Raw genomic sequence first — 12,256 nt, forward strand, 5'->3', positions numbered from 1 at the left:
TTAAAGGCTCCCCATCTCTGGATTTACAGCCTTGGATGTAATAAATGCAGTTCTAAAATGAAAGCAAGTTGTATACTATAAAACATAGGGATAGAAGTCCCTCCCAAATAATATGTATTGCTGTCTAGATACCTTCATTCTGAAGTCTTTTTCTTCATTCCTCAATAAACGCACTATCTGTGCTCCAGCATGAGCACCTCCTTGAACTATGAATTTTAACTTCTCAATTGGTGCTCTTGCATCAGCTGAAATTATATAAATTGTTAATATTAGTGCTACTGCATATCCTTATAATCTAGGCAATAAATCATGGTTTCTCAAATGTAATCAATGGGCACTTCGGATTAATGGAGCCACCAATTTGATTTGTTAGAATATGACTGTGCTACCCCTATGGCCCACTTGTGACTACCATACATAATTTGCAACTTCACTTACAGTCCCAGCAAAAGACCAGCATGTGAGCATCATGGTAGTAAAACTTAAAACTCATGTTGTATTCAGATTATTTTTGTCACAACATTTCAGTGGGATTTCACAAACATGGACAGCAGTGGAGGATACAGGCTTAAAAACCATAGGATTGGATCCAGAATTAGTCATGCTTAGAGAGGTAGTCCTATTGAAGTCAGTGGAATTAAACTGATTACAATGGGTGTGCTTTAGGCATGACTAATTCTGTAGAGTCCACATCATTGGAAGGCCATCAACTTCAGGCCCTGACACAACATTGCAAAACAACCCTGTTCATCCTTGCCCACAGATCAGTCTACTGCAATAATAGAGGAATGTGCCAACACTGGATGCCTGCAGAGTAAGTTAGGGCTGTGTCTAAAGAGGTAGTCTATAATTATAACTACATAAGAGAGAGCTCTCCAGATGACTCAAACAATGGGACCATGCCAAGCATACACAGAGAACTGGTGTACATGAAATAGTTGATATGTGGAAGACACTCAGAATTGCAACTTGTGGCAAATTCTGCTCACAGATGGATCCATCGCTTGCTCTCTCTCTCTCTCTCTCTCTGTGTGTGTGTCTTCCTGCTCTGTACCCCTTGAAAAACCTCTTAAGAGTGCCGGGTGCTGTACAGAGGAGTATGGTCTGTTGTATGGGGTTACAGTAGTAAGGGAGAAATCACCTTTAACCTGCCAGAGGAATCTTGTCCTAGTGGAGCTCTGCCTTTGCAAGTTCCTTTGCCTGTTTCCCTTCCCCTCCAGCAGCAGTCCCATCTGACACAACCCACACTGTTCAGGAGGACTCCAAATTGACTGGTGCTCTGCTTTTTTCTGAACTGTCTATGTTTTGGCATGAACTGACAAACACCAGAGTATAAATAAGACTTACCTTGCTTGAGGGTTAACCTTAAAGCATGTTCACCAACTATGCTGTATAGGGGGTCACCGAGAGAACATCCAGGATAAGTGTTTGACCATTCAACACAAGCCTTACATCCATATGTACATGCTTCAAAGCATTCAGTGTGATGAACTGGAGCAATGTGGTGTTTGGACTGTCCAGCTGAATGGATATTTTCTGAAGAAATGGTGTCCTGGATGAACAATGGGACATATTCCAGTATTAGAAGTTGCAATCTCAGACTTCTGTTTTATTGTATAATAGTAATAATAGTAATAGTAATAACAACAACAACAATAATTCAACTGGAATTCTGCTGACATAAAGCACTGCAGCTTGGCCAAAGGTCAAAGGAAAGACCTCATATTTAATGTGAGAATACAGGGTGATATCCAACATCAGTAATAGAGAAGACCTATTGAAATCAATGGACTTAAGTAAGTTAAGTCCACTGATTTCAATGGGTCTGTTCTGACTATGACTTATTATGAATATCAACCACAGTTTTGTGGCCAGCCTTGCAGAATTTACATCTTGAACTGCATATGTTTATATCCTGCTTCAAAAATATGAGTAACTCCACTACACCATTAAAACTATGCCCTAGAGCAATTACACACAAACTTTAGTTGGATCAGGGTTATTTCATTTGCTATTAAGAGCTGCAGTTATATTATTCCCTGAAACAAAATGGAGCCTGTTAAACATAAGAACATAAGAACATAAGAAGAGCCTGCTGGATCAGGCCAGTGGCCCATCTAGTCCAGCATCCTGTTCTCACAGTGGCCAACCAGGTGCCTGGGGGAAGCCTGCATGCAGGACCCGAGTGCAAGAACACTCTCCCCTCCTGAGGCTTCCGGCAACTGGTTTTCAGAAGCATGCTGCCTCTGACTAGGGTGGCAGAGCACAGCCATCATGGCTAGTAGCCATTGATAGCCCTGTCCTCCATGAATTTGTCTAATCTTCTTTTAAAGCCATTCAAGCTGGTGGCCATTACTGCATCTTGTGGGAGCAAATTCCATAGTTTAACTATGCACTGAGTAAAGAAGTACTTCCTTTTGTGTGTCCTGAATCTTCCAACATTCAGCTTCTTTGAATGTCCACGAGTTCTAGTATTATGAGAGAGGGAGAAGAACTTTTCTCTATCCACTTTCTCAATGCCATGCATAATTTTATACACTTCTATCATGTCTCCTCTGACCCGCCTTTTCTCTAAACTAAAAAGCCCCAAATGCTGCAACCTTTCCTCGTAAGGGAGTCGCTCCATCCCCTTGATCATTCTGGTTGCCCTCTTCTGAACCTTTTCCAACTCTATAATATCCTTTTTGAGATGAGGCGACCAGAACTGTACACAGTATTCCAAATGCGGCCGCACCATAGATTTATACAACGGCATTATGATATCGGCTGTTTTATTTTCAATACCTTTCCTAATTATCCCTAGCATGGAATTTGCCTTTTTCACAGCTGCCGCACACTGGGTCGACATTTTCATTGTGCTGTCCACTACAACCCCGAGGTCTCTCTCCTGGTCGGTCACCGCCAGTTCAGACCCCATGAGCGTATATGTGAAATTAAGAGTTTTTGCTCCAATATGCATAATTTTACACTTGTTTATATTGAATTGCATTTGCCATTTTCCCGCCCATTCACTCAGTTTGGAGAGGTCTTTTTGGAGCTCTTCGCAATCCCTTTTTGTTTTAACAACCCTGAACAATTTAGTGTCGTCAGCAAACTTGGCCACTTCACTGCTCACTCCTAATTCTAGGTCATTAATGAACAAGTTGAAAAGTACAGGTCCCAATACCGATCCTTGAGGGACTCCACTTTCTACAGCCCTCCATTGGGAGAACTGTCCGTTTATTCCTACTCTCTGCTTTCTGCTTCTTAACCAATTCCTTATCCACAAGAGGACCTCTCCTCTTATTCCATGACTGCTAAGCTTCCTCAGAAGCCTTTGGTGAGGTACCTTGTCAAACGCATTTTGAAAGTCTAAGTACACTATGTCCACTGGATCACCTCTATCTATATGCTTGTTGACACTCTCAAAGAATTCTAATAGGTTACTGAGACAGGACTTTCCCTTGCAGAAGCCATGCTGGCTCTGCTTCAGCAAGGCTTGTTCTTCTATATGTTCTCTACATATCACAACCATCCCAACTCTGATTGTTCTGGGAATTTGTCTACAATTAATTATGAAAGTTTCATGATAGCTATAGTGCTTTTATAGCTGCTAAATCTAAACTGCTATAATGTATTAGTAGACCAGTTTTTAATATTAAATTAAAGCTGCAATCTATACACACTTTGCTGAGAGTAAGTCTCAATGTGCTCCTCCTTGTATAGGATTGTGCTGTAAATGTTTTCTTCGGAAAAAAAACTTTAAAAATACTTCACACTGCTTCTCTTCTATATAAAAGCAATATCATACCATTTCTGAAGTTAAAAAGTGCATCCAAAAAATCTAATACAGGTTACCTTTCTCTTATCCAGTTCTTCGGATGCTGAATCAAAGGGCTCCTGCATTACTTTAGACATAGTGTCAGGGAGGAAAACAGGAGTTGACTTAGTAGCAGGTGCCTCTTCAATATTACGAGTGACAGCAGATGTCTTAGTCCTATGGGATAAACAGGAGGAATATTGTGTTAGAAGCACAAAGATATTAAAAAGATCTGAGTTGTGCCTTGCAATATGGACTTGATCACAAACACAGCTTCTTGCAAATTACCCTATAAATTGCACATGTGGCCATAGCCAGTCATATTTTAAAACAAAAGCAAGATCATGTAATCTATTTTGGGTGACATTTTCAGACTTCATCTTAAAGACAACATTTCATCCTAGCAGTGCCTAATTTCCAGCAAAAGTACAGAACAATAAGAAGCCACTATCAAACTTTCAACCCCAGCACTGGGATTTCATCAATATCCTAAGTGTTAAAGTATGTACAATGCACAATTCAAAAATAGAGTGATAGGTTATGTCCTGTCTGGGAGCCAGTATACACTCAAAATAAAAGGAAGTAAAATGCTTTAATGCAATGAGGTGACTGTGAGATGGATATGTTTTACATGGGGCAGTTAGACACGAATGAGACACGAAGTTATTTCCTTTGTCATAGCCCTCTTTGTAGATTACTTGTGTGTAGAGGGCAAGTATGGGACTGTGGGTCATGTTTAGCCCTACCTCCAAAGTTGTGGTTCTCCTCCAAAGTTGTGGTACCCCCCCCAATCCCTGTTGCCATGTTGAACATAATATCTGCAGCAGGGACTTCCTCTATGCATGGAAGCTCCCCATATGATTTAAAACTATGGGGAAGGAAGGAAGGAAGGAAACCATCTTAATCATTTAGTTAAAGCAACAAATCTAAATGGCAAAAAGATTACATTGCTGATATTTCTTGGGCACAGAAATATACCTAGAATATTTTACTTTAGTGGCTCGGCTAAATCCTCACTCTGCAGCTGTGATGTTCATTGGAGGGTGGTAAGAAAGTTGCTTTCTCTTAGTTTAGCTAAATAATAACAGGGTTATTATTTACATAAATTTCAGTAAAACTATTGGTGTGAATGTGATCAAGTAACATTACAATATCATTCATTCGAGCTGGTCACCTAAGAGGCACAATGCATTAAACAAACTCCTGCTTTTCCATATCTTGACATGATGTTATGGACATATTATATACAAGTCTTACAAAATTCAGCAAGTTTGATTGCAAGGCAAATGTGCATAAAGATTGCAGCCTGTTCTGTATAATGCTAGCAGTAAATCTACTCGATAGCATTTTAGTAATCTCTTATTTTTGAACTGCTGGTAGTCCAAGAATATTTATGTTGTGGGCATTCCAATTTTTCCACATTGCTTTAAAAGGCATTAAATACCACACACACACACACACCTTCCACTGTTAGTATTCCATGAAAGCAACTGATGCTATTGCCTCAGGGTTGTTTTGGGAACATGGATGGGCTGAAGTGACCTGCCTGGCTGTGAACTGAGAGGTGGTTGGTGTTCCCATGTTGAGTATATTGTGCTTCACACTCAGTAAGGAAGCCTAAGAACACCTAATCTATTTTGTCTGAAAGGTGGATTTGCATTCCTTTTATCTCTCTGTCTCTTCCTCTTGTCAGTGCCTGTAGTGCTGAGGATACTGCAGAGAGGCAGTTGCGCTTCACATGGAGCACTTCAGTCCAGCAATAAATAAATAAATAAATAACACATTATCACCCGTGGGATTTGTTTTCTGTCCAAGTTCTCTGTTTCCGATAAAGGGCATGACAGCTTCACCCCATGCTAAGCTTTGCTAGAAACTTCAGGAATAAAAAAAACTGAACTAAAATATTCTTTCAGACAAGCTGAGGGGATGAAAGAAATTAGAAACCAACTTGCATTTTAAGATGGCTCATCTGGGTAGAACAGATGAAAAGGAAGCGGCCTTCACTTTATTCACATTCAACAATTTAAACCATCACCAAATTGCAGGCTCTGTCTCCAGGCAGAAATTGTTGGTATCACTCCCCCACCCTCATGCTTTCTCGTAATACAATACTTTTCCTTTTTTTTAACCGAACAGTCTACCTTTGCCACTTAATAAGGTGGATGATCAGTTCTTCTGCAGTGAGAGAGAGAACCAACGCATTTAGCTGTATCACAAGTGCCACCTACATTCATTGTCTGCACACAGAACAATAAAAACAAGCTGCTTGGGCCCGTTCTGGAGATTTAATGGGGGGGGGGAGTTACAAGGAACTTCCTAAAGGAAGACTGTGACTGCGTTCTGTGATCCCTATTCAAGGTAGAAAATAAAAAAAGAATTGTAGATTTTCTAGAGATTGTTCCTTTTATTATTATTATTATTACTACTACTACTACTACTATCATCAACTACAACAACAACAACAACAATCATAATATCCCACCCTTCCTCCTAGTAGGAGCCTAAGGCTAGCAAAAGTTTCCATGGATAAGATGCTGCACAGCCTAATCCTACCTCATTTAATATGATTTGGTGGATGTCCAAACTTCTGGATAATCATTTCAGACAATACTGATATGCACCGTGATATAGTTGCTGTCTTTTTATTTGGTTTGAATATTTCTTAATTGCCCCTCATCTAAGGATTCTAGGGCAATGTGCAAAAGTGTGAATTAAAATTAATTCACACAACATACAGGGAGATTCTCCATTAATAGCTGGAGAACAGGTAGATCCCAGCTGCTGAACCTCTGCCCAGAATGAAGATGCAGCAATTGAAAAAGATACATCTGTTGATTATTAACATCTGAAATGCAGATGTTAGTCTGTACTTTAAAAGGATGACAACCTAATAAATGAGTGTGGTCAGACATGAAATTTGACATCATTGCCTTAAAATGCCTGAAACAATACGTAGAACTTGAGATACACAGTTGACAAACTAGTGCACCACACACAGGGCAGCATATTGTTTTGGAGCAATAAGCACACAGACAAACTGATACCAGGTTAAACATAGCTACAATTTGTATTGGTTATAGCAGAGGTCCCCAAATTCTGGTCTGTGGATTCATATTGAAATTAGTTGTATTTTGACTGCTTCTTTTATTTCTTATAGTGCATTTTATTGTATTACAATTCGAATTCCATGGAATGCAAATTATAATACAATAAAATACAATATAAGAAATAAAAGCAATAAAAATACAGTAAAAAGTTATACAGCAGCTAGCACAGCATGTTATGATTGCTACAACAGGCAGAAGAAACATGAAGTGGTCCACCTAGACCATAAGCAATTTTCAAGTTGTCCCTGGGGAAAAAAGTTTGGGAATAACTGTGTTACAGCTTGCTAGGGTTTGGTATGACATGGGGCAGGAATCCAATGATTGGGCTGCTTCCTGTTGGTCCATGCCACTTGCGGTTCACCCTTTAGAGAGTTGCTGATTCATAGGCCCCGCTATGGCATGGACCATGTTGGTCTCACAAGCAACCTGGGTGTGTGGTGGCCAATACAAGTCTCTGGAGCATAATATCCCAAAAACCTCTTATGCCCCTCCCCCCGCAGTGACTATAGATCCAGCTCAATGCCTCTCCCTGCCTGGCACTTCAAGTTGAGGCACAGGCCTTGATTTATAATACAGGAGTGGACCTGGGGAGCAGGTTTTCTCTGATGTCTGCTATTTGGGCATCATGACCAGGAGCCAGCTGGTACTGCCAATTGGCTCCTTTGGTGGGCCAGCCCAGTACATGTCAGCCACAACCAACACCAGCACACTGGGAGGCACTCTCCCCCACTGCTGCATGGGGGGTACAAAACAGGTCCCTGGTGAGTATGGGGAACCATGACAAATCATGCCATGCCATGCCAAATCATGTGAATGGACAGAAGGCTCGTTATTCATACATATATGTTCATTGTTCCATGGTTGCAACATCAGCTTATGAAGTTCTTGACTGACAAGAGCAGCCACAGATCAAATACAATGAGCAGATTTTTAAGCCCAATATTTTTCAGTGGTGGCAACTCACACCATCAGTGAAAAGTCATCAAATGTTATGATACTAAATGGTAAACATGCATATGTGAATCATTCTCAACTCATCCCTGTTTTAGGATACTTGTATTGCTTTTTAATTAACTATTGATAAAATGAAGCCAAAGGGGCCATTCTTTTGATATACTGTACGAATTTCAGTCAATCAATTATACAAAATTGTTAGAAAGGATTGATGGGTGCTGGATAGGATGCGGAGCAGGGAGCAAGATTCGATAGCTATGGAATAATATTAGGGATTTTTTCCCCATATGAACAGTATGCAATTAATGACTAATTACTTATACTAATTAACTTCATTAATATAAGTAAGAAGTACATGGATTGTGGACAAGAAAAAATAGTAGATGTCTTTCAAAAACTAAATATCTTTCCTAATATTTTTATTTGTGCCATTGTACACAATGTGGCACAAAAATGTTACCATATTTAACTCCAGGTTTGTACAAAAAAATGACCTCTCAAAATGCAAAATTGAACACATTTGTGATCAATCATGTAAATAAGATACATATGTGAATTGAAGTTATTTTTATTGGGCCTGCACATAAGTATTTTAAAAATTGGAATTTTTACACTAGGTATATTTTTCAACAGCTTGTCACTCCAAAGGATGATATATTTTGGACAGTGCATTCTCTGGCAGCTTTGCAATATTTCTGCTTTTAATCTCTAGATTTTGGTTTTCCAAAAGTTTCATGTATGTGCTCATTTCACCTCTTGATGTAATAAAGATATGATTTTAAGCATTCATTTATTGGTTCACCAAATATTGCAAAAGATGTGTTGCTGCATAAGGTATTAAAATACCTTCTATTTACATCGTTTATGACATTCTGTCTTTACTAGGACTGCAGTTAATTTTGGAATTTTTTAAAAAAGAGACCATTATGGAATCCAATGGGAAAGCTGTCACCCAATAAAAGGAATCCTATAGTGGAATCCTATACAGTACAACTCTAAACTCAGCTGAGTTCAACAGGACTTATCTCCAAGTAAACGTGTGTAGGATTGCAGCTTCTCTCTTGATTTGTTAACTGGCTGTTTGAATTTTCATTGGTTTTGATATCAGTATTTCTGAAGCAAAATCTATATTTTGTTTAGAGACGATTCACATGTATATGGTGGTAAATATCATTTTAGAAGATGGCTACATGTGAAAGAAGGAGAAGTCAGTGGATAAGCAATTTCTACACCCTTTTCTGGCCTTTCACCTCAGCCTCAGTATCCCTGAGTGCTCTGCTAGCCCATCCTTGGTCCTTTTGTGTTGTTGTTGAAGACTGTATCAGACATAATAGTAGCAAGTTTTAGGAACATAGGATGCTGCCTCATACTGAGGCAGACTTTGGGTCTGTCTACATAGGTATAGCCTACTGTAGGGTTTCAAAACTGGGGTCTCTCCCACCCTATCTGGAGAAACCAGGTATTGAACCTGGGACCTTCTGCATGCAAAGCAGATGCCTTGCCATTGAGCTAAATTGTTTTATTCTTTTGTAAACTGCCCTAGTTATATAACTTTGGAGGGCAGTATACATTATAAACTTTATACATTATAAACTTTAAATAAGCAACAAACAAATAAAGGGTTCCTCAGTCAAGCAAAATGTTTCAAAACGTTTTATTTATTTATTTATTTGAAAAAAATGTTAATGGATTGAATGGTGCAGCTTTAGTTCTAGTGCTTGAGTTTTGCCTGTAGTTACAGTAGGCACTTTCCAAGGGTGCAATTTGACAACCTGCATAGATCACACCATTTCAATCTTAATGAAATTAATGAGACTAATGTTGCAGTCCCAAGCATGTTTGGAAGTAAATTACAGTGAAATCAGGCTGATTTACTTCCAAGTAAACACAAACACTGAAAGGGTTGTTTTAATCCCATTGACTTGAACAGGACTTAGCAGCTAGTAGAGTGTACTAAAAGTATGAGCTATGAATTAGGAAGTTCCCAGAGTAACTCAATATGTGGTCTTAGGTATGCCTCTACCTCTAAGCATCATACTTCCATGTGCAGACTAGGGACAGTAACATTGATCTACCTCACAATGCTGTTGTGCTGACTGTAAAAGAAACTCCCAGTATATTTACATTTTAAAGCAACAGTTAATCGTATAGTCCCGTTTAGAGATGAGAAACATTTTTGTAGTATAAACCTTTTAATATGATTTTGAAAATCCAATTATAAGATTATTCTATGCAGTGCCATTATCTATGTGAAAGCTCACGTAATACATTTTAAACATATTTTATGAGTTTTAAGCTTCCTTTCAAAACTTCCATAATTTTGACTGAAGTATTTAAAATAAGGTCACTGCACCAGATAACACAAAATAATTAACTAAAGAGATCAAGTGCATTTGAAAAAAAATCTACTAACTTTTCATTTCTAGGAAGATGAAAGCTAATCAATCCTACCTTAGAGAAATGATATCAGTTTCCTGCCTGCATGGTGGAAGTTCAAGTTTGAAGTTCTTTTCCTTAATATTTACTGCAACATCAACATTCACAGGGACATTTGCAGCCAATGTGACATTCTGTTCCAGGACAGCCTGCATTTCAGGTGTGATGATTCCCATTGTCAAGATCATATCTTTGTTCAAGCTAAAGATGTAAAAAAAAAGAGTTTGCAACTATATATTAAAGAGTTAATGAATACTGAAGGCACATTTGCACTTCTTACATTGCATGTGGTCATTTTATAAATCTGAGATTTTATTTACCTGAGATTCAGCCTGGTTTTTAGTTTAATGTTGGTGTTAATCAGGTCAGGCAAAGTCCAATGTGATGTTGGCTCGGGTGTCATAGATAACTGAACTGTTTAAAAGCAAGTAAATAACATAAATGTATGCTATAAAACTATTATAATAAAATATAATATATATATAATACAATTATTACTTCTTTATAAAGGGACAGGAGGACGTGAAGGTGAGAGCTCTACACACAATTATAACTATTTCCTCTTATTTAGGGTTAGAGTATACATTACTTTAAACATGTTCTTATAATAGATGTAAGGTTCAAAGTATAATCAAATCTACAGAGATTGTCCCCACCACCACCTTGGCAGGAAAAAAAAGTTATGAAGAGATTGGCCCCATCCTCTTGTGCAACCTTGCTGGTCTGTCAGCAAGTGTTGATGATCACACTCCCATCTATATACCTGGTGAATCTCAGCGAAGCTAAGGACTGTTGACTTTCTCTGATTGATTAATCCACTTATTACCTGGTCACTCACCCTTTGAAGCTCAAGAGATAAAAGAGGAAGTTTTTCACGTTTGTCTTTCCTTAGAATACCTTTTATGAATTGTCTGGGATGACTTATGCTGTTTTGCATGTTATACACTTCATAAATTACTAAATGTGCCTTAGATATAATATAGTTCAGTAAGCAAATACAGGTTATCCTTCTTGCAATACTATTTTTTATTTCCTCCACTCCCTTATACTGATTTAAAGAAATCATTTTTTTTAATTTGGATGCTGGAATTTGTTTGGTTTTTGCCTAGATACAGGACCTGATCTTACTCAAGTTGCCTATGCTCCAAACCACTTCCACCTACCCCACCCTTGACATCATACGTGATGTCAGGTGAGGTGCAGGTGTAGTGCTCCCGATTGTGCACTGGCAAGGAATGCCTGGTGTCACCACCAATCAAGAGAAAGCAGAGCTTGAACTTCAAGCTTGCGTCACTGGGATTGGCTGCACAGAGACCTTAGTAGTGCAGCCAATGCCTGCAGAAAGCAGAGAGCAAAGCCAGCGCCAATTAGCTGATTGGTGGTGACTTCAAGCTCTGGATGTTCATTTCTAGTGCAGCTTGCTGCACTACAAAGGAAAAAAGGTCACCTGACCTCATAGTGATGAGAGGTTATTGACAGATGGGAGGGCCATGCCCAGCTGTCAAACGGCCTGCTGAGGGTGGGGGAGCCCAGGACCCCTGCCTGCCAGATCGAATTTCCCCCTCTACTCTAAGCTTTCAAAGAGAGGTACAGGAACTGTAGATTGGACTCTGGTTGTCAGTAAATATGGCAGGAATTGCTAAGAGTGTTTCCTCCTCACAGATCACTACAAACACTGCCAGGCTGGATCTCTGTCCCATCCAGATCTAGGCAGATTTAAAAGGAAATACGTTTTAAACACCCAGGAAGGTGTTTAAAAGATTTAAAAGGAAACACCCAGAGGAAACATCTCAAAGGGTGCCTTGGAGCCTCTCCTACTTTGCAGAAAGGTGTAGGTACTTGCACTCATTCTATTATAGCTGCTCTCTCTCTTTCCTCAGCAAAAGCGGCCATGTGTGCAGGGGAACAATATCATTCAACATCACAGTGTGGGTGTGAGGAGATTTAAATGGTTCAAATG

General features: G+C 39.1%; 1 protein-coding gene across 1 annotated transcript in view; it reads right to left on the minus strand.

Annotated features, from left to right (window-relative positions):
• The window catches only part of LOC133386873 (vitellogenin-1-like), a 46,756-nt gene that overhangs the window by 13,718 nt on the left and 20,782 nt on the right, over positions 1-12,256 (minus strand). The window contains exons 17-21 of the mRNA XM_061630644.1: positions 10,617-10,710; positions 10,312-10,497; positions 3,838-3,976; positions 1,348-1,552; positions 133-245 (exon numbers count right to left, since the gene is read on the minus strand). Coding sequence (XP_061486628.1) covers positions 133-245; positions 1,348-1,552; positions 3,838-3,976; positions 10,312-10,497; positions 10,617-10,710 — 737 coding nt within the window. The remainder of the gene's footprint in view (positions 1-132; positions 246-1,347; positions 1,553-3,837; positions 3,977-10,311; positions 10,498-10,616; positions 10,711-12,256) is intronic.

The sequence above is a fragment of the Rhineura floridana genome, chromosome 6 (assembly GCF_030035675.1).
Source record: "Rhineura floridana isolate rRhiFlo1 chromosome 6, rRhiFlo1.hap2, whole genome shotgun sequence".
NCBI lineage: Eukaryota > Metazoa > Chordata > Lepidosauria > Squamata > Rhineuridae > Rhineura > Rhineura floridana.